The sequence below is a fragment of the Bombus huntii genome, chromosome 17 (genome assembly GCF_024542735.1).
Source record: "Bombus huntii isolate Logan2020A chromosome 17, iyBomHunt1.1, whole genome shotgun sequence".
Taxonomy (NCBI): domain Eukaryota; kingdom Metazoa; phylum Arthropoda; class Insecta; order Hymenoptera; family Apidae; genus Bombus; species Bombus huntii.
The window spans coordinates 4,609,318-4,636,878 of NC_066254.1; the positions used below are offsets into that span (position 1 = coordinate 4,609,318).

General features: G+C 35.5%; 3 protein-coding genes and 2 long non-coding RNA genes across 12 annotated transcripts in view; 3 read left to right on the plus strand and 2 right to left on the minus strand.

The window, feature by feature from the left end:
• The first annotated feature begins 504 nt into the window (after positions 1 to 504).
• On the plus strand, positions 505 to 8,643 carry LOC126875227 (extended synaptotagmin-2). 4 transcript variants are annotated; one of them, XM_050638033.1, is made up of 17 exons: positions 505 to 668; positions 1,596 to 2,064; positions 2,137 to 2,277; positions 2,366 to 2,442; positions 2,531 to 2,597; positions 2,680 to 2,825; positions 2,902 to 3,022; positions 3,112 to 3,282; positions 5,281 to 5,375; positions 5,915 to 5,963; positions 6,034 to 6,123; positions 6,192 to 6,278; positions 6,352 to 6,510; positions 6,587 to 6,739; positions 6,822 to 6,942; positions 7,023 to 7,311; positions 7,391 to 8,643. In XM_050638033.1, exons 2-17 carry the CDS (start codon positions 1,732 to 1,734, stop codon positions 7,716 to 7,718), a joined length of 2,427 nt encoding a protein of 808 aa, XP_050493990.1. In that variant the 5' UTR covers positions 505 to 668; positions 1,596 to 1,731; the 3' UTR covers positions 7,719 to 8,643. The 4 variants fall into 4 exon arrangements, with proteins under 4 accessions (XP_050493990.1, XP_050493992.1, XP_050493989.1 ...); XM_050638035.1 differs by lacking the exon at positions 5,281 to 5,375 and adding an exon at positions 3,838 to 3,923 and having other exon boundaries at positions 509 to 697; XM_050638032.1 differs by having other exon boundaries at positions 509 to 697.
• A 90-nt stretch (positions 8,644 to 8,733) lies between these two features.
• On the plus strand, positions 8,734 to 16,469 carry LOC126875228 (EF-hand domain-containing family member C2-like). 2 transcript variants are annotated; one of them, XM_050638036.1, is made up of 14 exons: positions 8,734 to 8,882; positions 9,059 to 9,223; positions 9,368 to 9,518; positions 9,615 to 9,838; positions 10,298 to 10,540; positions 10,949 to 11,175; positions 11,872 to 12,063; positions 12,136 to 12,278; positions 12,547 to 12,743; positions 12,887 to 13,026; positions 13,963 to 14,076; positions 14,155 to 14,334; positions 14,772 to 14,874; positions 15,725 to 16,469. In XM_050638036.1, exons 1-14 carry the CDS (start codon positions 8,829 to 8,831, stop codon positions 15,884 to 15,886), a joined length of 2,295 nt encoding a protein of 764 aa, XP_050493993.1. In that variant the 5' UTR covers positions 8,734 to 8,828; the 3' UTR covers positions 15,887 to 16,469. The 2 variants fall into 2 exon arrangements, with proteins under 2 accessions (XP_050493993.1, XP_050493994.1); XM_050638037.1 differs by lacking the exons at positions 8,734 to 8,882; positions 9,059 to 9,223 and having other exon boundaries at positions 9,376 to 9,526.
• On the minus strand, positions 11,883 to 12,577 carry LOC126875240 (uncharacterized). The gene is made up of 3 exons (XR_007693293.1): positions 12,343 to 12,577; positions 12,108 to 12,259; positions 11,883 to 12,026 (listed from the first exon to the last, which is right to left on the minus strand). It is a non-coding gene; the product is annotated as an uncharacterized LOC126875240 (long non-coding RNA).
• LOC126875236 (protein Wnt-11b-2-like) overlaps positions 15,909 to 27,561 on the minus strand; it is a 33,506-nt gene continuing 21,853 nt past the window's right edge. For 3 of the 4 annotated variants that reach the window (XM_050638057.1, XM_050638059.1, XM_050638058.1), the window contains exons 3-5: positions 26,791 to 27,143; positions 26,107 to 26,378; positions 15,909 to 17,266 (exon numbers count right to left, since the gene is read on the minus strand). In XM_050638057.1, coding sequence (XP_050494014.1) covers positions 17,092 to 17,266; positions 26,107 to 26,378; positions 26,791 to 27,143 — 800 coding nt within the window. In that variant the 3' untranslated portion in view covers positions 15,909 to 17,091. The remainder of the gene's footprint in view (positions 17,267 to 26,106; positions 26,379 to 26,790; positions 27,144 to 27,561) is intronic. The other variant, XM_050638056.1, reaches the window with a different exon arrangement.
• LOC126875239 (uncharacterized) lies at positions 18,146 to 21,020 on the plus strand. Its single transcript, XR_007693292.1, has 2 exons — positions 18,146 to 18,774; positions 18,878 to 21,020. It is a non-coding gene; the product is annotated as an uncharacterized LOC126875239 (long non-coding RNA).

Sequence of the window (27,561 nt, forward strand, 5' to 3'; positions counted from 1 at the left end):
TGGTTCAGGAACGTATCACGTTCCATTAGTACCCGCATACTACCTGGATTTTCTTGAAATTTATTTCGGTATTCGTTTGTTTATATTGAAATACAATGAATCATGTTAACATATTGCGGACTAATCGTTTTATTACTTAATTATACCCAGGATATATAGTAAGAATATAGTTAAATTATTTTTCTCTAAACGACAACGATGGATGACAACAAGAATTTTCGTGATCAACCTCAAGCATTATTAATAAACACGAGAGTTCTCACGAACGTGATCAGTCTGCAATATGTTGAAATTATGAATATAGAACTATTTAAATTAAGATTTTCACCGTTTTAAAGCAATGACATGTCGATGTGTATTGACTTTTCCAAATTGATGACTTATGATGAATTCTCTGCTTCCACTTTTTAATACGACGCCCCGCGAACTGATGTAATTTCAAATTTTTATTTCTATTTCTGCCACCAGACTGCAGCTAACTCGGGTACGATACTATAGCACAATCAGAGTACAATATAGTCAGGCGTTTTAGAGGAACTACTTCAAGAATTTCCTCACTGTAATAATTGATTGGTCCTCGAAAACATTTGATACTCGTTGAAGCAAATTGGGGAGCATTGTCGCTTTCAATTGTGCTCATATGAACAATGGCTACATAATCATACAGAGTACGTGAATACACGGTTTTATTACAAGTGTAAGCAAATTGTACAATAAGAATACCAATTTTTAACAATATTAACAACGCTTGCACATAATTAGAAATTCGCACATTTTTTCATCTACTTACACACATTTATGCTTAATTTTAAGTTATAAATAACAATATGTATAATATAGAATTTGTACTTATAAGTGCCTACTTTATGAAATAAAATTGTATTATATATTATATATTATTTATTGTTGTATATGCTTCCATATTATTTGAATATATTTTTAACATTTAATATGTGTTTGAATCATTCTGGCTATCAACGATGACTCATTTTCCACGGAAGTATTAAGCTAGACCGATAACATCTTGCGTGTATAATTAGACAAAGATTGAGTCACAATTAATTTCGTTCACTTTATTTTTTAAAAAATCGCAATGTCTTTTACTTCTTATTTTACGTGCTTTATATAAGTGTATCTGAGTTTATCATTGCTATCAACTGAACTACTGTAATTAATACTTACAGCTACTTGTACTCAAGTATGTATACTTCATAATATCAGATGCAATGATCTTAATAATAGAATACAAGTTTTGATATTAATCATAATTTAGATTATAATCTAATAACTTTTTTACGATTAAGATTAAAATTACAAAATCTGTAGATTAAATTTAAATGTGATTCAAACACGAATATAATTTTATTCTTACCACAATTAATTTTCTTACTGTATGTATACATCCATCTTTTTCTTTTTTAATGAATATTAATTCGTACAATAAATGTTTACGAAAAGTTTTATGATATTTAGACAATTAAATAGCATAATTGGAATAAAATTATTTTAATTTTATTTCATGGTTGTATAATATTACAAATTATTTGAATAAATTTTAATACGATTTTATATAAATAAGTGTTTCATTCTTGCAGGAAAAATATAAATAAAATAATTAACAGGGAGCTAAGGAAATTAACCTTTTATATACATAACAAAAAGTTATGTAAATATCTATAAAAGTATAATAAGTTACATATTGAATTAAAATTTAGTTACTATTTAATACAAATGGAAGGTAACTGTGAAGACAATAAAGTATCTAAGCCAAATCCTTGGCCATACATGAATGTGGGTTCATTGACCATATCATTTTTTACTAAATTGGCAACTGTTGGTTTTATTTGGAGCTGGGGATATCTAAACTTAAATATAGCATGGTTAATTGCACCAATTGCTTTGGTAGCATGGAAAACAGAACGCAGGAAAGACAACGAATTAAAAGCAATTACTGCCCAAGCTAGTGTTATGGCTAAAGAAAAAGAACTAATAATGAGTCGATTGGATGAATTACCTTCTTGGGTTTACTTCCCTGATTTTGATAGAGCTGAATGGTTAAATAAAGTATGGAAGATCTTGATATATCATTTTAATACTTTAAATTATTAATATATAATATTTCCTTCATATTCTAAGGTTTTGTACAAAATTTGGCCAAATATAAATCAATTTGCTCGTGAACTTTGTAAACAAAGTATAGAACCTGCAATAGTAGAAAAATTAGGAGAATACAAGGTAAAGGGATTTCAATTCGAAAGGCTGGTCTTAGGTCGTATTGTAAGTACACTTTTATATTCACAATAGTTATCTTTCTTTTTATTATAAATATATCAATATTACAACTAATCCTTATATTTTATTGCAGCCTTTAAAAATTTATGGTATTAAAGCATATGATAAAAATACTTCAAGGAATGAAGTCATTGTGGATGCAGATGTTATGTATGTATTAATTATTTGTGTGATTTTATTAACTTTATAATGTTTTATATAATTTATATAATTTATTTCTAATTATTTAATTTTATAGATATGCTGGTGATTGTGATATTACTTTCTCGGTAGGAAATATAAAAGGTGGTATTAGAGATTTTCAGGTAAATACTATTAAAAGATATATGTTTGGTAATATGTACTGTTTGCAAGCTTTATTAATTTATATACGCAATTAATTTTTAGATTCGCGGAATAATGAGAATAGTTATGAAACCACTATTACCTGTAATTCCTATAGTTGGAGGTGTGCAAGCATTTTTTTTAAATCCACCTGCTATTAATTTTAATTTGGTTGGAGTCGCGGATGTTCTCGATTTACCTGGATTTAAGTAAGAAAAGTTTAGCAATAAATAAATTTATGGTTTATCTCTTGAAAAGAATAATTAATTAAATATTTTTTAATAGTGAAATTTTAAGGAAAACGATAGTGGAACAAATAGCAGCCTTTGTAGTATTGCCAAATAAAATTGTTATACCATTGAGCGAGGCAGTACCAGTTGAATCATTAAAAATACCAGAGCCTGAAGTAAACTTTTCATTTACAATACTTAATATCTAGATGTTAATTGTTGATGCTCGATTGTTCAGCATAATATAATTATATTTCTTTCTTAGGGTGTTTTAAGAATTCATGTAGTAGAAGCAAAACACCTTATGAAAAAGGATATAGGAGTGTTGGGTAAAGGTAAATCTGATCCATATGCCATTATAAATATTGGAGCACAAGAATTTAGAACAAAGACTATAGATAATACTGTGAATCCAAAATGGGATTTCTGGTGTGAGGTATGCATAATATCTTTTTTTAAGAAATCAAATATTGATAATATTTAATGCATGTGCTTTGCTATAATATTTTTTTATAAGTCCTTTGAAATTTCAAGCACATCGTCTTTTATGTGGTAAGAAATATTATTTTTTAGATAGACAGAAGCACATGATGTACAATAGTAGACATGTATTATCAAAAAACATTAGACAGAACATTTTGAAATTTCTTCATATTATTTTTGTTCTTTGGTCATATTACGATTCATCGTCATCATATCTATAATTTATTATTTTATTATTTTTTTTATACGTTTACAATCCCGTCTCAGTCAGATGTAAGATGTAAGATGTTGCTGATCTAACACATCAATGCTTTTTCCTAATAAATCAATAAACTATAATCATTTTTACATTTATATGTATAATTTTGCTTGGAATTGTTTGCTTAGAAGAAGATATAAAATAATTCACGGATAGATCGGAAGCATCTTAGTCCATATCAGTCTAATTTAATTTCGTATTTTGGTATGTATGTATGTATGTGATGTGCGATGTGTTATGTGGGATTAGTGTGCCGTGACGTCAGCCATCGCTCAACAAATGACTGTGCTGTTATGGGACTATGATGACACCAAAGGAGATGAAAGTCTTGGAAGGTATGGGAATAAAGTAACATATATTTTCATTTTTTTTTTTCAATTTTATGCTCAAGGTAAGCTGTATTATAAAAGCTAATGAAAAATTGTTTTAATCGTACTTGTTACGTTTTTTATTTAATTGTAACTGAAGATAATTACTATTTAATTTATCATTTAATTATCATCTATATGTTTCCATTGTATATTTTAATCATATATTATTGTATATTAGATCACATCATATATTAAGAGTATTACTGTCATACTTGCAAAGTAGAAGCATGTTGGTGCTGCATTATGGTATTTTTAGCATTTACAATTTTTGGTTTATGAGTGGTGTTTGAATGTGTGTTGGTTTACTGTGTCAGCAATCACTTAATGCTTGCTATAATGTGCAATAATAAATCTGTAATAATGTCTTTTAGTATTAGAATAAAATAAAATATTTTACTTTAACAACATTAATTATTTTTTATTTTGTTTAATTTAATTTAATTATTTGTTGTTTAAATTAAAATGTTTTATTTTAATTATACTCATAGTCATCTTATGTGGCACATATTTACTCAAAATGATATATATAGTACATTTATATTTTATACATGAGAGATTTAGAAAAACAATATTTTTGTCTATCAAAGTTTATATGTATCATAGCATTTTCACATTATGATTATATTGGCACAGGCTGTGATCTGCTCATGTCTAATGCAGAATATTATGGTGTCTCTTTGGGATAGGGATGTAGTAACCATCCCAGGTATTCAATATGGTGACTTCCTTGGCAGGTAGTAGATGCATTTATAGTATAATATTTAATAATTTAACAAAAATAGTGAACTTTAATTAACTGAAATTATTGCCTTACTTGTTATAGATCTTTCTTCTTTCCCTGTCATTTTAATATGAGTCTTGTATGTTAATGTAATTTTCTTTTGAATAATTTATAAATTTATTCAACTTTAAATAGCAACAATATGCTGTGCTATGATATACTTACAATGTGTGCCATACATATGTATTTGGTGTGTTTACTTTTATCAAGTGTCATGATCATATAACAGTTTTTATAATTTGCATTAATTAAAGTTTTCTTTCTATTCTTTTTTTCATAATCATAATTAGGAGTCATTCTATGATATTATCATATTATTTCATTTATTTTGCATTTCGTATTTGCATTATTTAGTATCTGTATGACATAAATTACTTTCCTGAGTTTTTTTTTTACATATATACATATTAGTTAATCTTGTAATGGCAATATCTTCTAATTTTGAAAACTTGCTTTTAATTGTATTTACTAATTTTATGGGAGTGATTAGGTGACTGCATTTGATAAAATAAAAAACTAAACTAGATTATGTGATGGCAGTTTATAGTGGAAAAGAGCTTGGGAGCCTATTACAACACGGTGGCTGCCCACCTTTTTGACAAAGACAACGCTGGTCAAGATGATCCACTTGGCAGGTATTGCTACTTGTAGCAAGTACAGGCATAGAATGTATTTGAAATATTTTCTACAGTTAGCTTAGAAGAACGTTCCTTGTTTAAAAAATTGTAAAGTTGTACTGTCATTATGGTGCATGTTAATGAAAAAGATGTTTAAGAAGACATGGTAAATTTATATTATAAGAATAGTGCAAAATATATGTGCCCTTTGCAATTACAGTAAAATGACAATTTCTGTCACCACATTACTCTTTTCATTTCAATTATTGTCTTTTTTTTTTAGAAATCAGTTTTCTTATACAAGAAGGTACTGCTTATATGATTATGAATATATAATATACAGGAATTTATTGCTTATTTGTGAAACGAATGTTAGAAATTTATAATGTATGCTGTAATTGCATGACTGCTTTGTAATATACATAAACTAAATTTCATAAATATACTAATCATCATTCATCTGTATAATTACCATTGTAAACAAAATAGTAGCTAATTTCCTATACTTTAAGTAAAATATATAAATTACTAAATGCACTTATTTTGCCACAATGCAGGGCTACTATTGAAGTTAGTAGAGTGAAAAAGAAGGGAAATATTGATACAGTAAGTATAAAAAACAGTAGCATTAAAGTAGTAATAAATTTTCAGTAATAATAAAAACATTACCTTCTAGTGGATTTCATTGGAACAAGCAAAACATGGTATGGTTCATTTACGTTTAACATGGCTTCAACTTTCAAAAAATGTTGCAGATTTGCAAGCTGTATGTATTTTTAACAGAACGTAAATATTTATATAGAGTTTATAAAATAATATTATAAATGTATGTAGGCATTAATTGAAACTCAAGAACTCAGAATAACATCAATGAGTACAGCTCTTCTTATACTTTATATTGACTCAGCAAGAAATTTACCAGTAAGTATAATTGATCTATTTTAAAATAATAGATTTTTGTTTAAGAAAAGCGAATAAAATTATTGAATTACAGTGTATTCGAGGTAATAAACAACCTGATGTTTATCTTGAAGCAAGTGTTGGAGGAAGCACAAAAAGAACAGGTACTATATTACGTTCTTGTGATCCAGTGTGGGAACAAGGTTTTACCTTTTTAGTGAGCAATCCACAAACTGGTGTTTTACATATAAAGGTTATTTATTATTTTCAAAAATATTTCCTTTTTACACCATGTGTAAATTTTACATTTTATTTATCTTAATTTTTAGATCACAGATGAAAAGACTGGTGTCATAGTGGGAGAAATGAGTCACAATATTTCTTTACTTTTAAAACAAAATAATCTTGAAATTACACAACAGCCTTATGATCTGCAAATGGCCGAAGTTGATAGCAAATTAATATTATCCATGTCACTAAATGTACAAACTCCTTGAACTTTTTATATTGATACATTTGTAAGCAATAAGTACATTGTATTTATACACTTAATTTCATTTGCAGATTTTGAAATACGAAGAACCTGAGCCTACTTCGGAAGAAGATGACGACGACCACGATATTAATCAACTGAATAAAAGAATCGAACGCCAAGAATCAAATATCAGCACGATATCAACTAGTCGTAAGTCTACCAATAATTACTTATATTTCAATGAGATTTAATAATCTTATATAATTTTATAATTCTACGATCTTTTCTAGTTCCAGCTAGTCCATTGAATAGACAACCTTCAAAAGAATCAGTTAAGAGTTTAACACACAGTACTGGATCTGCTGCCGTAATTGTACCTGAAGAATCAGGTACAGCAGAGGAGGAATTAATCGTCATTGCTACTGATCAATCTTCTGCTCCTGTTGGAGATCAACAGTTATTTCATAGGAATCCAAATATGACATCATCCGCGGGTGAAGCTAAACTAGGTCGAATACAATTGTCTCTACGTTACAGTGTACAAAGACAGAAGCTTATAATCGTTGTACACAAAATAGCGTACGTAATTTAACAATGTGAAATTTAATTTAACAATGTGACATTTAACAGAATGTTAACGAACTTTTTACTGTTACAGTAACTTACCTCTACCACAAAATGATCCGTATAACATACCAGATCCATATGTAAAGTTGTATCTTCTACCTGACCGTCATAAGGAAACGAAACGTAAAACAGCAGTAATAAAGGATAATTGTAATCCAATATTCGATGAACAATTCGAGTATGTTGTTTCTCAAGCTGATTTAAACAGTCGCACATTGGAAGTATCTGTATGTACTCAAAAGGGTTGGTTGTCGACCGGAAGCAACGTAATGGGTCAACTTTATTTAAGTTTGGCCGAAATCGATGTCACGAAATCGTCCACAAGCTGGTACGATATACAACCAGAGACTAAAGACTAGAAGTTCAAGAAAAGCAAGTGGAGATTTGAACAGTTGTTTATATGTTTTCGAAGACAATCTGTTGAATTTCCACGATGCGAGTTTTCGAAACGCTGACGTCTGTAATCATGCGTTTAAACCAAATTCCATCATACTATGAAGAGTAGAAAATTTTTGGAAGGGTTTAACCGATATGAAAGTTCTGAGAAAGTGTCAATGAGTACGTCTATTATCTATTTATACTTGGACCGTCCACTGTCGTAAAACTTGTTTAATTTTGTAGTTACTGCGCGCGTGCGCGCCGTTTCCTTTTATGTTATGTTATCTACGCTTATAGAATATTTTCGTCGCTAACAAGTGCCAGTAAAACAATTTATTGTTGCTAGTATCTGCATAATATACGTGCGATAGTAACTTTACGCATATTACGATTATACGCATAATATAACATCTGTTATTCATTAAACATGACTTAATCTTTTTGCACAGAGGTTTATTAATAGGGTGTTTTAAATTATGTTTGATCAATGAATGTATGATCTTGCTTTTATTACGCTTAACTTATTGAATCTATTACCTCATTTACTACATACTTGTGATTTATTTACCATTGATGCATTTATATCATTTGAATAATGAGTTACCAATTAAATAGTATCATGATCTGTACATCATGCTCTTAAGTAATAAAATTAATAACAAATTATAGTCAGCAGTATCGTTTAAAACTTATCACTAACATAGGTTGTTACGAATCAAACTAATATATAATATATACGTGTTATTAGATTTATACCAGAGTTTTTGCTATATTGTATATTGCTATATATTATATAAATTTATGTTTCTGCATATACTGGTATGAGATATTACCAGTGCAATATTGCAAATTGTTGATGATAATAAAATTAAATATATATATATATATATATTAAAGCTGCAAGTACCACGAAGTTCTTCTTTTCTCCTGATGAAATCAACTGAAGTATCTCCAAGGAAACGCAACAATAGCAAATAGCAGTGACGCGTATTCTTACGTCGATATCAGATACGTAAAGTGTTTCTCCGTAAATCGGCTACTAACTCTTCAAATGTATTATATTTATTAATCCAATTTTCATCGGCAGTAAAATGCAGCGTGATCTTATGCTTCCATGTCTACCAGGGTTTAGTTTCGATAAAAACGTAAGTCATTTTTCTTTTACGGTCTCATGACACTTTGTGTTTAATTAACCGATATATGCATTGGCTACGACATAGAATTTCATGAAATAATTTTACATTATTGATGAGCATAGAACATACGCACTTAATTCATTATAATATAATACAAAAAACGCTTGATGTATCTTCTTGTTTAGCTTGATCGAACAAACTTTGCGAGGAATCAATACTTTACTAAAATTCACGATGGAGTTTATTATTTATCGGAAAAGTTTGATAAAAGCGATCCAATTCGTTATCCGTCAATTTATGCTCGCGGGGAAGTTCAAGAACTGCCTCCTTGGATTGCCTATGATGGCCAAGTACGATCATTTATCTAGAAAACTAGACAATTAATATCGATGACGTTTGATAATTCATACAGGAGTTGAAAATAATTAGACAAAGTAGATTAATTTATTGAATATATTTATAGCGATATTTTCTATATCGAATGCACTTTTCAGAGGTTAATGTTCAAAGCATTCTTTCAAGAAACAGTTAACGAAAGATGGAAAGCAGCTTATCAAATACGCGTGGTAAATATCAGCTTTTTTTTGGAGGATGGAACGATGAAAATTTCTGAGCCTTCCGTGGACAATAGTGGACTTGAGCAAGGTTCAACGGTGCATCCTCTTCGATACTTTTAATTATTTAATATATATTTAAATCTGTCAAAGTTTTATTACTGAAAGATGAAACGCGTGTACTTAGGCGTCTTGTTAAGGCGACAGAGAATTCCAATGCCTGATCCAGTGAGATACAGATACTACGATATAATAGATCTAAATATCGGCAAAGAGCCGGAATTATTTGGGAGAGTATATAAGATTGTAGACTGTGACAAATTTACGAGACAATTTTTAAATCGTATGGGAATCGCCGTACCAGATCCGATAGAAATACCAAAGGATCCTTATTTGGAACTTCATAAGCGAGTAAGTACAATAAAAATAGTGTCCGACATAATTATGGTTATTTAACTAATATTTTACTTACAATGAAACATTGACAAAAATATTCTTTACCTCCGTTTGCATATAATTTTACTTTTGCACACAACTTAATACATACACGAACATTATTTTTTATCGTACTGTATATGCTTACTTAAAAAGAGATTTTACCGTAAAACGTGGAGTTTCGAAAACACATAACGTGCATGGAAGTCTTTAATCTTATTTTTATACTTTAGGAATCAACATTGTTTTAATGTGATCTATATTATCGCGAAATGGGATTCTCCAGTTATCTAGAAGCATTATTTTTCTTTTATTATTCTATTATTTATGATACACTGTCCTCATCTATCGATTTAAGAAGGATTTCCGGCTTTACATCTGTTTGTTTACATCAGCAATTGCCTGCTTACTCTACGCTTTGATTGATCGAAATAGGAAACATTTCCAAAGAAACCAAAACAGAAGGTGGATACTCGCGGCGATTTCTTGAAATACGACAAACAAGTGCTTCGATTTTATGGATATTGGGATGACACGGATAACCTTTACGGTGTCGTGCATGATCTGGAAATTTACTATTACCTAGCTGACAACACGATAGAGATCAAAGAGAATCTGCCGTCGAATTCCGGACGAGATTCCGGTTCCATGTTTTTGCGACGTATGCAAGTTCCTAAAGTAAGAATTTTTTTACTCTTCGACTGTTCTATTATAGGAAATTTTCACAGAATGATCCATGTAACAATTAAAAAACGACTATACTTATAAGGCAAAATTTTCATTATGAGTGTAATACGCATTTTTGCTTGTGTCATGACAGAATTGACAGTCGATGTACTCTCATTGTACGGGATAATTGAGTTCGCGAGTTTACACAGGTTGGCATAGATAGAACAGGTTAGACTGGGCCGAAGATGCAAAAACCAATTTGATTTTGGCATATGATTTTGCAAAACTACGAAAAGATGATTTACGTACCCAAAGATTGCAGGCAGTGACTCGCTGCTTTTATACGCTGTTTATAACGGAATTTAGTTTAGCAAGACTTGTAACTCAAGGGATTAATGGACGGGCATTCGAATGTAGATCTTCTCGGAAATGGGCTCGATCGGAACAGGGAACGCTTTTACCGTCTTGAACGTGATGGGAGACGATACATCCCATGGTTATTACACGATAGATCCATTGAACACTGGAAAGGTTCGTAGGGAGTATTACAAAGAAAATGAACTTAGTATTGGCGCACAAGTAAATATCTTCGGCAGAATAATTGTCATAACAGACATGGACGCTTTTACGAAGGAATACTACAGGTAAAATATCCAAAATACATATTTAAAGGCGAGATCGCGAAGATAATAGAAATAGATAAAATATTGTAAAATTAGTTCATTTTAATGCGTTAAGGTGTACTCTATTTGTTGGGGATTATTTTAGAAACGTTTAAAAATAACTTGACAAAATTTTATGTATATATATACACAAGGTGTCCAGCTATAGGAGGCGACTTAAATATCTTGGAACATTTAACAACATAAACGTGTAAGTTCACATGTCATCCTAACATCGTCTTACAGTTTCATCATCCTTTTAGCGTTCACGGCCATCCGAAGATCATAACTCAGGCATATTCATATTTTCTTGTCTGCTATAAGATGCAACAAAAAAGAGTACGCGTTTTCTACATAAAACACAACTATGGCCTAGAAAAAGAAAATTAAAATATGAAAAGTAAAGAAAAATATTCATTTAAGTAATTTAAATTTAAATTTTAAATCGTGCTACAAGCATTGCAAACGAGAGAGACATCGAAGCGGCCTCCTTCAGCTGGTACATCCTGTATATTTATTACACAAGAATATAATTTCCCATAAAACATTTCCTGGTTTCGAATCATCGTCGCTAATAACTCTCACTTCGTCACACTTCTGACGCAACGTTAATACTCACGTAGAAAGCGTAGAAAAGAATGTGTCACGTAAAAAAATGTTCCTTGTATCGCATCAAAGGAAAAAATACGGCCTGGATGACTTCACGCCCATGGAAAGACCTCGAAATGTTGGCGAGATTTGCGTGAAAGTGGAGAGATACATTCCACCCTACAATGGTTTTGGGTCCTACGAAGATTCCCTCGGCAACTGTTTCAGGGTGATACCGCAACCACCTAAAACAGATGTCGTTAAGTTCCTGCGTTACGACAAGTGAGCTTGAGGCGTGATCACGAATACTAGAATCTCGCGAGTACCTTTTCTTCCTCTTTTCCTCTTCCTTAGACAGGGCTTGGACAGCTACGTTTTGAGATTCAGAGCGCAAATGATATCGAACGTACCGGCTAATCAAGACAGGCAGTTCATTATAAGAGTTTTCCTCATGGACGATACGGTTTCTATTTTCGAACTGGCGAGGAGAAATTCAGGTGAACAGTTTTTTAAGAAAATACTGTTATCGAAATGATCAAAATCAGATTACGAAGATGATACCAAGTCGGAAAGGCTTCTCCTTTCTCCTAAAATAGTTTGATGTTCGACACCTACGGGGTTGTCTTCAAGAAGTCATCGAATGTCCACAAACCAAATACCATTATACATATAAACGGTCGTAGCCTGATTATTAACATTCGTTTCAGTTTAGCTCCTCAACATCGTTTCCTTATTGATTGCATGGGTTTTTCGCGTTATTTGCAGGCTTTAGACGATGTCTGTTCCAGAAGAGAATGCCAATGATGTTACCTAATCAAGAGGTATTTGTAAGCAAGAAACCGGATTATTACAAGCCGGAGGATTTTTATATTGGAGCACGTCCTAACTTGAACGGTTTTATCTTCGAAATTACTTCGGCCGACGTTTATGCTCTTCGTTACATGGAGTTACATTGCGATAAGGTGCAATAATTTACACGCGTCTCGCTGTTTTTACTGTTCCACGCTGTCCCGAACTTTAGAACATCGGATTAGCGTTCCCCTGACGAACTCGGTCGGGCAAGCCATTGAAATATGAACGTTTCGTTTGTATTGCGATTTTTCAGTTCGCCAAAGCTAACGCCAAGTTAATCGTGGAAAAACTACGACAGACATTGAAACCGGTTTACAAAGAATTCCTACAGCTTTGCGAGCCAGCCCAATCAATCGACGGGGATGTTCGAGTCCTGCCGTACGAGAAACTCAGGTATACGTCGCCGTTTTGTTTCATTCAATTGCCTATGAGGCGAATAACGAAAGTATTCGAACGGCGTGACAGGAAATGATTCGTCACGTAAAAATCGAAAAATCCAATTGCAATTTGTTGAAACGCACGCTACTGCAGATTACGAATTTATGCGAGTCAGAGCATGCGGGTAAGTACAGCAGGTGTTGATTCAGCACACTGAAATAAGAAGAAAACTTCGTATAAACATACGCCCGATACGACCATGTTCTCGAGTTACAGCTTATTTTGCGATGCTAGATGTTACTTAGATCAACGACTTCCTGGAAGATGGATATGTCGTGCTGGTCTTATTTCATCATCAGCTCGCTCTTCGCACCTGGACCCATTCGATTGTTAGTCACAGGAGCGTTTAAAGTGTCCTGTTTATACAACGTCGGTTGACAGTGTCGAAACTCTTCGTCAAAGTCGCCGACGAATCCGTATAAGCTGTTGGAACAGGTTCCACGATCTACGATGCGATGCATTCACGCTGCTACCGAAGCTGCACCTGACTACTTGGAGCGATTTTCTGGGTGGTAGCTAAGCGACTATAACGACACGAAACAAGCTGTTACTCGACAGTAAGGTCATATGGGCAGTTTGTAGGAACTCTTCTTCTTATTTTGGCGCGCTGAATCAGCTCCTGCCGTACTCCCCTCATGCTCTGATCCACCAAATCTACACACGTAAGATTAAACAAATTACACAACATTTATACTAAGCAACTGAGTACAAATAACAAAGATATGCGAAAGCTGTCTTTTAGAGTCCTTGCAAGCCCTCAAATAGACATTTTATAAGCCACGACTTAACGTGCTATCAATCTTTTTATTTGTATTATATAGCAGTTTTATTACACCACCAAATACTATACTATTTATACTGTACTGTTACAATAATTTCATGAAAAATCAGGGAGGTCTTGGGCAAGTATATGGAAGGAAAAATAACAGAGCACGAAATAATCACGATCGCTCGACATTATTCGTCTCATGAGAAAAAAGAGTTTCACACTAGGGAATACATAAGGTAAGCAATCGTCGTTGGTAGAAACACCGACGTAAGATCGATTCAACATAGTAGGAATAATAATTAGACGTTTAACAGACAGTTAATGCATACGGAACTTTTGCGAACTTTGTGGAACGATCTCGATCGTTTGGAGGAGGATCTGCATCATTGGGACAGAGGAAGAACAGGGTTCTTGCCACGCCATACGTTGTACACTACGCTCCGTGCTGCCAGACTTCCAGTCGACGTGGAACTTTTAAATTCCATGCTTGATCAGTACGTATATAAGTGGAGATCTTGTTGCAAAAACCAAGCCAGTCCAAATTTTAAAAATTGCGGGAAATTTCGCAACTAAGGAATGCGGATTTTGTCATTAGTTGGTATTGATAAAATCCGCATTTCCTTAGTTGCCAACCAAAAAATTCCATATTTTCGTGAACTTTGCCAAATGGATGATAAATTTGTTCCTAAACAGATTTTCCTCTCGTCCAGCAAATGCTCGACGAGTATGCTCGACGTATTACGAATCTTACGTATCCTCGTACGTCTTTATGTATTTTATGTACATTTTAAGCAACCATACTAACATTTTGGATCTAAAGAGGCATTAGTGTGACAAGTACATCGATTTTCCACAATTTTAAAGAATCGATAAATTGGAACTACATATATATAACTGTACACAATAATATTACTTACCAATAATAATATAGCATTCACAAGAACGAAGAGGAACAACTGGACTATAATGACGTTCTAAAATTTATTAACGTTAAAGTGGATCCTCCTCCACCAGCGCCGCCGATAAACGTCAAGGTATTTTTTTTTATCGTTATTGTTTCACGCACCTTTTCTTCTGCAAATTTGACGAACGATATTACCTGGTAATGATACAATATGTAATAGCCAAGTTGAACTATACATTGTTTACAATATACACAATATTTTTTCTATATTTACTATTACTATACTTACTTATTATTACTTTACTATGTTTACTATTTCGATAATTATTTCCAATATGTTTTGCTTGAAATTCATTTACTATATTTTTTCTATATTTACTATTATTATACTTACTTACTATTACTTTACTATGTTTACTATTTCGATAATTATTTCCAATATGTTTTGCTTGAAATTCATTTACTATATTTTTTCTATATTTACTATTATTATACTTACTTACTATTACTTTACTATGTTTACTATTTCGATAATTATTTCCAATATGTTTTGCTTGAAATTCATTTACTATATTTTTTCTATATTTACTATTACTATACTTACTTACTATTACTTTACTATGTTTACTATTTCGATAATTATTTCCAATATGTTTTGCTTGAAATATATCCAGCACTGCAGCCAATATACCCATACAAATTTTCTGCAGGAAGTATGCACAACTTTCACGAGTTGCTCTATCTATCACCTGAAACAAGATTCTCTTTGCATTAATCTTTTAGATTATTATCTCTTTCTAAACTTGAAAATTCATCTAGAAAGTTAAAAAAAATTTAAAAAGAAGATGACACGTGAGAATAACAACAGTTATTCCCATAATTAAAATGGGTTTTCGCACGTGCTTTGCTTTTTTCTTTCTTGTCATATTGAACGACAGAAATTTATTAGCTACCTAAGCCATTATTCATGAATATTTCAGACTGCACTTTGGTGGGCATCAGAAAAAGAACCGGACTGTGGAGCTGGTATAAATTGGTGTGTTTTCATAAAAGATTTAAATATTGTCGACGAAGAGACGAATTCAAACGAAAGCTCAAAGTCCCCAGAAATGCAAATCACAGATTGCAAAACAAACTATTGAATATTCTTATACAATAATAAGTCACTTTTGCAGAATTTTCATTATAGTCAACAATGTTATATACTTTAAACATGCACAGTTTAAATTTGCCTATAACGTATTTTCGATTATTTTACATAATTATACATTTACAATATCGCTCATAATTATTCAAACATCTTTTATACTTTGCTTCTGCCATAACAATTAATTAGTATTGTTAATTTTATAAGTCAAGTATTATTTTTCGAATTTTTTATTCTCAGCTCTTGAAATTCTTCTTTGACGGTTTCGATGTCCTTCTAATACAGGACATCGTTTCAAATACACGCGCGATACACGATTCTTACCAAATTTACAAATCAATAGAAAATTCGTGAGAATTGGAAGCGATATTTCTCATTTCCTCTTTGAAGTCGTTCGAATAATTACGTGGAATTTTGTACGTTTTTACTTTGATCGTAATTTATAACAATTTTTATGAGAAATGTATTTTATACGTATGTCAATTGCATGCAATGCAACGTACCGTGCAGATCGTAATGCGACAAAACGTGTAACGATCAACAGAGGTGAATAAAATCTGCTTCTCCGTGTCAAGTGATATTTATTGTAGAATATAATTTTCAATACAAACTACGTCGAATTCAGCGAATTATTTACATTGCGACTAACCACGCCTATGTCTAACATGCTGCTAACGGTGTTGTCTGGTTTTGCGCCTGTATACCAATATCAGTTTTTCATCGATGTTATTAATGTCTAATCTTTTCTCGTACCTCAATATTTTGGAAAATGTTGACCGACAACACTGGTGTGCTATACTCGCAGCGTATCAAACACATAAATTTCAATAAATAGTAGACGGGATAAATAAGAGTTTCATCGAGTTTCCTTTTAACATTAAGTATTTTCTAATTACGTTTTCGTCATCGACGATTCGTTCGAGTAATCGACCATCACCAGCCTGAATCGTACATTTTCCACATTTTTCGATATAATTACACAACGACCTCTAAAAATAACTACAAATATGCGCTTCCAATCGCGATATCCTCCGATCGTCCCGAATTATCGCGACGATTAATCACACCGCGTAAGTTTCATGTTTTTAAACGCAATGGGCAAGTTAGTCGTTTACATAGTTGCCCGTGAACAGTTTACATGAATTCTTGCCACTTGAGCTTGATCAGGCTTCAATTCGAGGTTTCTACGAATCCGTGCATTCATTTGCACTCGTACGTTTTCATAACTTTTCTGCATGTCTTGCATTTGACGTAACAGCAGCTGATGTACTTGCAATCGCATCGCTCTAAAACTTCTTCCGTTTTCGTCACGTGTCCACGGCCGCAACAAAGGTACTCGCAGCCTTCGTATCCGGTACTGCTGCCATTGCATTGCCTGAAAGGGGAAAATCGAACGTATTAGCGTTGCTTTACATCCTAACCTATATTAGTATTTTTCGTTTTATAAGGAAATAATATATATACATTTTCTATTTTATGTTATTCTATATGAATTACGATCTACGTTGTTCTATCGGAACAACAACAACAACTGTGCGTTTATTATTTTCTTATGAAACGAAAGAAACTATTGCGACAACCTGATACTTTCTTCCGCGCAATTCCATTTCGCCCCATTATATCTATTTATATCTTTTTCATTCGATTTATATGTTATTCGATATGTCGTTCGATATGTTTATATGTTGTTCGATATATATGTATTTATATATTTAGTAGCTTGTAATTCTCACGCGTTTGTTTTAATAGGTTATTACGTTTATCATATCATTTGTTGCCAGTCGATTAAACGCGCTCTAATGTCACGACATCGGATATAAAGTTGGTATTTTAATGTCGCGACAAATATCATTGCACGCGTATACATATGCCAATTAAATTACGAGCAAATTGTCGAATGCCGTTTGCTAGGAAAGGAAATAAAAATACGTAGGATATCATTGAATAGAATACGTAAGTAAGACCGTATAAATTCTTCGACGGCTTTAAACGAAATCGTTAACGTCTCAATATTACCGGTTGATTGCCCGATCGTCGATCGCGCTTCCATAAAGATGCGCAGCCTGCGACACATTAAAAAGGGAAAAAGTCTGCCAAGTCACCTGGCATGTTGTTGCGGCCCACGTGTTTTTACACAGGCGTAGTGTTAAGAAAAAACGATTTCGAAAAGTATACGGTGAAATGGTCGAAGGCGTCCCGTAATAAACATTCACCACGCCTACTTTGTATAATTATACGGAGGGTTATAATTACCGGTTGTAAGCTGTAACCGGCAGGCCAGTCAGTGATGCCCAAAGAAACCAGGTACTATACATATATTAACCGGCACAGATGAAATATTAACATGTCCAGAACTAGCATCCGATTAGCTTACGAATTGCTCACCAGTTTGGCTCAACCGTTCCATTCTTTTCTTTTTTTTCTTTCCCCCTAATCGTACATAGGGAGAAATAAAAAGAAATTAACGCGTTTTCTACGGCAGAACTACGCGTAGGTGAGAGTAGTATAGTACCGACCATTCTCTAAGCTTTTGTGCTACGAACAGAGCTACTCTTGGTGGAAGTGGAACTTCGAAAGAGTAACTTGTAGCACAAGTGGCGCTTAATAAAAGGGAACAAGTCGTCTCATCGACGATCGACGTGGTAATCGAAGTGGTAAATTTCAACTTCAAGGTTACTAGCTTCACCGGAGCATTCTTCCTCGGGGGAACATTTTCTAGCAAATAGGTCGCCGACTATCGGTTTGCAGGACGCGTGAAACAGTTTGACGAAGGATAAGTCGATAGAGAGGCAGCGACTCGACGTCGCATCGTCAAACAGCAAAGAGCAGAGATTTCGTCGAAGGCATCTGACCACGGAGCAGGAAAAGCAGCGACGTCTTTCGGTAAATGAACAATTCGTTCCAAAATTCACTCAGCTAACCACTGAGATAACAACCGACGTCACGAGCAGAAGGTACAGCCGCTGATTCGATGGGTGATTTACAGGGCGGGCTGAAGGGAACAAAGCATCGGAGCCAGAAGGGATGACCGCGTTGTCGCTGTATCTTCTGCCGAAAACCAGTCGCCGTTCCCGGGATGCCGTGGGTGATTTTAATTCACGAACATCGAGCCGTGAATAATTCAGAACGACGAAGACGCTGCTTTCGCGTGCTGCCGGAAAATCCGTAGCGAATGCAATCACCGACGAAAGCTCGCTTTATTCTTTCTTTCTCGCTTTATCTCGTGCCAGCTTGCGCCAGCAGCGATCGTTGCCCGAGCAAACCTTCGAGGCGGCCAGAATCCTCGCGATACTTCTTGTTAAGAATCACCTTTCGATGGATCTTTTTTGTCGGCGTAAATATCGTTAAACATTTGGCTACGAAAGCTGTGCACTACCCCGAGGAAACAGTTTCACGGCAGTTCGAGCGCTATGTCGCTCGTTTTCCTTCTATTCGGCTTTCTGTAATATACAGCGTGTCTGCGAAATCCCGGTACAAGCGGTCGGCTGGTGATTGCACGTGGAAAAGCAAGCGGAGGAAAAGGAACGACATTTTCTCGTCTAGGGTTTCGCTAGATTTTGATTCGCGATCGCCGACGACGAGAATCGGTCGGCTGCATGTCGCCCACCTTGCGCAAATTGATACTCGTCGATTATGGTTCGAATCGGACAACACCTGACAACAGAAGGTTCCTCGTTGTCGGTTCAACGAGCACGCGGCTTCGGCATTTAACCGTAAGCGAAGAAAGATTCCGCGTCGATAGCAGAGGGGCCGTAGAATCATCGAAATATCGTAAAACAGAGGATTTATTCGGTTTGGAGAACAGGTTTTTCCATCGGCCGGAAAAATCAAGTTCCGCCCTATCTGCAGGGTCTTTCCTCATAGGTAATTACCGATACAGTCGTATAAATAAGCGAGTATCCGATCACCGATACCCCGCGGTCGGTGATCCGGCTATGCCGAAGATAACCGAGATCGAGCCGAGAAATTCGTTGTGTGTGGCTGTTGCACAAAAGCGAACAAGCCGAAGGATCGAGTCGACGTACAGGATGGAAGTATTTTATTAGCGCCAGGTAACGATTAGTTGACTAGCTCGGAGACAGAAATAAATGCCGCGATCGCCACGAATCGCGCACCGTAAACTCTTCTGAAATATCACTCGTCTGATATCTGCATTATGCATCGGATAGATATACAGGGTGTATCGTAACGCGTGGAATCCGCGTCGTGAGAACGCGTGTCCTGCCTGACCTTCTTTCCAAGTTACAGCCATTTTCGCGTTCCAGTAATCTGCGACTGCTCGCATAAACGCGTTAAGAACTTGCACAGAGAAGAGAGCAAGCAAACTGTATAGGTTTAAATATAGCTCTTACCTACGGAACAACCCTGGCACGAGTAAGACCATCGAGTAAACGTCGAGGGTGTTACATATTTTATTAACGACAATGCAAGTTGCAAACTGTGCAACTGGAACAAAGCGGAGACATTGAAACATACCGTGGTCAATTCTCGACAAAGTACGAATATTACAAGTATCTTTTCTTTTCGAGAAGAAAAGCCAATAAAGGATACATACACGCGTATAAAATCGTGCGTGGGATTAAGATCTTTCTGCGTGAAAGAATGAACAGGAAAATAAGCCAGGCAACGCAATAGAAGCAAACCGAACGAGGCTAATCCGGCGAAGTAGGTAACAACAAGAGACTACAGCTTTAACGAAACAGTTTATCCCCTGTATAAACCTAAAACACGATGTATTTGTACCGTAAGTTTGTATATAAATATTACTACTATTATTAACCCATAAGTTCTTATCTTTGTAGCAGGTGTTCGAAATGGCCACCTTCGAAGTCTGTTTACAAACTTGCTATCGTCGCGTGAACAGAGTAAACAAAGTACCACGATGTACGAATGAAGAATTACGTCAAACACGTCACAGAAAGAAAGCAGAATGGGTCGAACGCTTGCCGAGGAACTGCCCGTGAATGGAACGTAAATAAAAACAGTAGGCAAATTAGGGAGGCGAACAGAACGCGCTACTTCGTACAGAGTGTACAGTAGAGGTACAGTATACATCAACGCCGTATGAAACAGAGATGCAATGTTGCTTGTACATTTTTGCGACGTTATTAAATAGTTTCTTACTTTTACTCGCAACCCACTTATTACCGAAGCTTACAACGGGCGAAAGCCAAACGCAAGGACAATAGTAATAAAGAAAATGTTTACGAGCAGCTCGTTCATTTTTACGACACGCGTACCATTCTTCTGTGTCCACGCAAATAGATAAACGAAGATGCAACGAAGCGTCGTTGACTGGATGTCGTAACGTAATTTTACGATTCTTGATACGCTTGATTATCGCTGAATTTCCATTCTTTTCTTCCCCGTAAAGCATTTTCTCCGTAAAAAGGATTCGTTACCCATTACGTTCCTTGAAAATGAAAAAGATCATTAACAGTATTCCATGTTACGTGATCTCGTTCGTAGTAACAGCTAATCGGTTGATCAACGCCGAAGCATTCGTTTCTATACGTTCAGTGTCTTTGAAAATATTTAATGAAATTCTAATTAAATCATCGCATAGGCATATATACATGGCGGTACGTCGAAAACGTTCTCCCTTAAATGTCGTAACTGTCTTTAGCCGCCAGGGTGTTATTCGTGACGGTTGGAAATATTACGACCAGTCGAAAAAAGAAAAAGTCAATTACTTATATTCGCCAATTATTCAGAAAGGCTTACATTTCGCAGAGAATTGGCGACGAGAAAATTAATAAGACGATCAACGAGAGAATTAATCGCTTCGGATCCTTTTCAACGGGAAACCTTTCCCCTCTAACGAGAATTCTACGAGATAAACGAACGCTAATCTCCGTTGGAGAAGTTTTACCAGCGTTCCGACACCTTCTTCTTTATTCTTGCCTCTAGCCTGCAACCCTAGCGTATGGCTGTTGCACGAGACGATACTCGTTCACCACGGTAGATACTTCAAATGCATTGCTTTCAGCGGATTATGTAAGCGGTCGTGCACCGTGCACGCGTATGTCACCGGATTTAGCGATGAAATAAATTAGCCTACGTTACGTGTCATTGATATCCATTCTAGATGACGTTTATCGATGTAAATCTTCTCGCGAGGGTTGCTCGATTTTTCCTTTAAATTAGCCGACACGTGCATTGGCCGCCGGTAGAATCGAGAGATAAACAGCGACGATATTTGTATAAATTTGTTATATAATACCCAGCACATGCACAGGGTGTCTCGGCTAAACGGGATCACCTAAACCTCTGATACCTTTCGTCTCACTGGTGTTACGGCGGTTGCACAAATTTCCACCAACTCTTACGCGGGACCGGATCCCATAGTTTAGGAAGAATACATCGAATAAAAGATCACGTCGACCGGTATAAACAGATATGCAGAGTTCTATTTAAAAGAATACCGATAACCTTGTAGCCTTCTCAAGAAAAAGAAAATTGAGAGAAGATTGTTTCCTCGTAAGTAGTCCAACTTTGTCCTGAGAAGCTTGCTTATACGATCGTAAACGAGGCAGATATCTTAGGCGATTTCGTTTAACTGAGACAACCGTGTACAACGATTATAGGTAACGCTGCAACGTAGTAGCATTGAATTTTCTATTGATAATACATTCTTCTGTAATACGAACGGTATGAATAATGTAGTTTGTAGATTGATCTTTTTGCTGTTCCACTGACAGCATATTTTAGGAGCTCAAAGCATCGACAAAAAGTACAGTAGTTTATCTCATCGGCAAATGGAGATTTTGTTAGATACAAGATATCTCAAGCTTTTTCTGCTAAACGGTGTTAGAATATTTTTTACTTTGGGTCGCTTTAATATTTTTTACGCACATTTTTTTACACACGTAGATAATTTTGTAGCGCTATTTCAACTTTGGAAACACGTTCGCGGTTACGTTTGTAAAGAATTTTATTTCTTATATATATTTATAGGCGCACTTTGCCTATCTACAATTGCACGTAACACGAAAGGACGTCTGTGTTACGATATTGTACAATATATGCGTAATTGTATCTTTCTACGTCAAATGCATCAAATGAAAATTAACATTCTTCGTAATTCTATTATTTTCTTGAAAACTGCACGACCATTAGCCTTCAAGATTTGACCGAGAACAAAATTTACCCGGCAAACATTGATACGCGCGAACAATTAACGCAAAAAATTAGTAGCGTACATTCCCCGAGGCTGTAGGGAACGAGCAAGAAATTCCCAATATAAGAAACATAACGTTTCCTACAGATGTGAACGTAAAGTCCTGTGATGTAAAAATCCCGTGTTCGTAAAGGCAATCAATATTTACGTACTGTGAAATCGAACGAACACAAGCGTCAATTTACTTTTACGCTTTCTCGACGGTTATTTCGTATATCTCCCTTCGACTTCTTGGCAAAATATTTATTATTTCTGTTCATCGGATACTTCCATCAGGCCCGTACATCTATACGAGTGCGTCGCTGTTACAATACTGTACTACAATACGCTACTACAATACGCTCGAATGGAAAACTCTGGCACACCCCGTACGTGTAAGATTAATATCCCACACGAATCTATTTTAGAAGCGAAAAATATCGTTACATATGTAAGCATATTTGTATTTCGATTTTGCCTCTTAATACGAGCTTCTGACAAATGGAACTACCGTAATGAATTCCACTCGGCTATCTACAAGATACTTGTTGTACGTCGTACATGTACCTTACTAACGAACTGAATAAAGTCGCTGACAAATGTAACGAGATAACACCTGACTGCGTTGAAAGGATAAGGAAATCAATGGCAAGGTGGTCGCGATCCTATATCAAAATGCAAAGTCATTTTCAAAGCAAAGCTACTTCCTGGCCTCCTTACGCCACCTCTTGCGGATAAAGATACACAACTTATCTTTTTCCATTTTCCCTCTTCTTTTTCCACGCGCGTACTTAACGATTGCGTTTATTTGCCGAAGAAATGGGAATTAGCAAACGCGTATCGGCGATCGAACGAACGCAAGTTAAGATTTGTATTTTGAGCAATATTCTTATATTTCAGAACGCGAGCCGTACGTACAAAGTGTACAGGCTAACGTAAGACGACTTGAAGCTAAAAAGTTCACTCAGATAAGGAGAGCGTATTAAAGGAAATGTTTATACAATATTTCTCACATAGTATTAAAACGAATCTACCTCTGCGTCGTAAATTCTGATTATATTTTGCATTAATCGGCTATTTTTCTAGATACATTCTACTTATGTAAATGTACAAATGTATCGATATATTCTTACGAGTTGGCTACAGGGAAACTTGGTACATTATGTAATGCAATATTCACGAAGGATCTGGATGCCTACTATTTATTACTATTCACAAAGTATTTCGGCTACTAGGAATTCGATCGATCACAATCGCTATCGACGACAGGCGTAATTTAAGCGACAGTTCAATTGGATTTGTGCCAATCTATAGGCAATGCTACGAAAGAAGCGGATACATTTCTCAATAATAATTTACGAGTATAATCCATTTGGAAGCTTAGAAAACTAGATACATGAGATTTCTCCGAATTGGCAGTAAGCGTGAAGCGTGCTAACTAGATGTTTGTGTACTTCTTTCTACGTGAAAGGAAAGCGAACCACTTATAATAAAATATGATCCTGTGTCAGGCTCGCAAATGATAAAATATCCTTAAATCCGTTGAAAGTAAAAAATTTCTGGATATATCGATCAACGCATTTTAACTTACTCGTGTCTAACTCGTACCTTACTGAAAAGAATTTAAGGCAGACATATAATGTCTCTTTCTCATATTTCTTTCGCCTAAATAATACAGAAAATAAAATACTGCACGATACCAGAAATGACAAAGGACAGCCAGGATAAAGGAAGGCATAAGGAGAACAGCGAATTCCTCGTACAAAATCAAATACAAAGACAAGGAAAGTCAACAGACTAAAAAGCACGATATATAAACGAAGAAGGGCAAACATGTGACAAGATAAAACCAGAATCAGTACCAAAAATAAAAATACCCAATACACAGGGAACTTAGACGAAAAAGACAAAGGGAACTTAGACAAACAGAAACAACAGGCAATCGAGAAGGATTTTGTAAGGAGCTCGTTTGGAACCATGCGTTAATTACTAGTAATAATAACGATAATGGAAGATAAAATTGAAAATTTAGCCTATAATGGCCAACGTTGGAAGGAAAGAAAGTACAAAATCGTGATGCAGCGTTGCGACACAAACGTTCTGTATCTTTACTTAGAAAGGAGTTGCTGTGCACTGTAACTTCTAGAATTGCATTCAACTATCTTTCTTCTAGTTTTGTAAGGATTGAGTTACTCGTACAAAATGTCCATGTTCGTGAAATGTTGGTGGAAAGTTAGACGTGAAAGGAAGGATTTGAGAAGATTAGCCTGCAAAGTGCACTCATGTGTATCGCATAGAACGTTTCAGATATTCCGTATATTCTTTATCGCTCCATCTACTGTACATCAATTTATCGATTTGTTATTAAACCGTTGGTGTTTCTGCTTTGAAAATATAGCAAAATATGCAAATCCATAGACCTTGGATATTTATGCAATTTCATACTTCTAGGAAGCTAACTATGAAAATGGAGTCTACGTGATCTGTATCAGCTACTAACTAGCATAATAAATATTTTACTTCGAATACATTAGATATCTCTGAACATTGTGTGCATCCTATGTCTTTATGCATATTTAGATTTCCAGTAAGCTCATAAACATCCACAATCTTCGAATAAAATATGCGCGGAGGCATATGCAGAAATATCGAGAATACGATAATACACAAATTTTTATTATTTAGGCACCATGATTATAGTTTGGATTACAGTAATCTACGATTGTATAATTAATCCGTAACCTTTATCAACTAGAATTTTGAATTTCTCGTACTACTGTACGATATTACGACGTGACGAAGACACGCTTGATCCTGCTCCAGCTGCGTTATTCAACTCCTGTTCGTTTCAGATCATTTGACTTCTTCGTTTATTCTATCAGAGATTTTCCACCTTGAGATCACAGTTCGGTCAGAATCGCCCGTGGCGTGAGAAGAAAACGCGACAGCGAAGCGTCTGTCATATGGGCGAAACAATCGCCTGCAAACCACTATATAGCACGAAACCGGTTCTACGATATTAGCGAAACAAATAAAGAAAGAGAAGCGTGATTTACCTGCCGACAGTTCCAAGACTCCCCCTCTTCTTGTCAGGAAGACAATAGTCCGGGCTTTTCGTGGTGTACAACAGATTATCGTGATGATATAGAGGCGGTAGCCTGCCTCCTGACCTCGGCCGAACTTCCGCCGCAGTTGCGTATCTCCGAAGCAATCGACTTCCTGCGGCTGCTGGCCCCGAAGAACCAAGACCTCTCCAACAGGTACGCACGCTGCACGACCCGGAAACTCCGTGACATTTGCATTCCAGGGTCAAGGATTGTTCCACTGCCTTGTAACGATTAAATACACAGAGATCACATGTGAATTCTGTTGACTTGTGTATTTCTTATATTTTATTTGAAGCGTACGAACGAATAATTGAAATTCCTCAGTGAGGCTCGGAGTTCATTTAAAGAGAGCAGCTTATTAACGCGTTAATACGGTAATTTAGTTTGCCGTGTATCAGTTTTTCCTTTCGTTTTCGATCTGTTCTCGTTTCTCACATTTTTTATCCAGAGTACAGTTTCTACGTTTCTAATTATGCTCTGAAATATATGAATTTACGTATTCCTAAAGCCGAAAAAGCTACACAAACGAAACGTATAATGGCGAAATGATTATCAGCGTGGATGCGAAACGAATGGAAATCCTCCGTCTTCCTCTTGTTCGTCGCTTTAAATTAATACGATTATTTCAATTACCCTTCGACCCGCCCGGTTGTTGTGCATGTTAACAGCGTGCATAAACTTCGCGGTTGCACCTGTGCCAGGAGGAGTGGCGCCTTGGAGAAATCTCTTGGCCATCCTGGACGCGGATCTAACGTCGTCGCCGCAGCCACCCCATTTGAACGAGTTCTTGGCAGAAAGCGTGCCGAACGAGAGCGACGTGGCGGTGAAGGACGAAGGTGAAATCAAGGCGGACGGTGACGGTGGCTCTCTTCGTGGTGGAGTGGCGCAGGAACACGCCGCTAGACTGCCCAGGGCGCATCCTCTCGCTAGCCTCCAAACAGCAGCTGCAGCCGACATAGCGTACACGAATGCTTGTTCTCTGGTTCCTGTTACGGCAGATTGCAAAATATGTTAAGAATTCTCTCCTCTTTTCTTCCGCGGAGAATTCTACAGGCCCTTTAGCTTTGACTCTATCCGATTTAATTTTCTAGTTACTCTGCCATCTCATTGTAAGATGATCTGAAATGGAGCAAGGTTTGATACGATTTTTCGTTAAGCGTAACCCAATACTTACGACAGTGTACCTTTCGAATAAGCATAATCAATTAATTAAAACGACTCGGTATCCTGATTCGTTGCTTCCATCCTCGTCGCAAACGAAACCTTGCCCAAGCCTGTTCGAGCTGGTGAAATTCGTTATAAACTCCCGATAAATCCGGACTTACAAAGAAAAAAGGAACGAAAGAAGAAGAAAGCTGAATGAAAACGTAGCAAGCCGAACGTTCTCTCTTGCAACGGGCATTG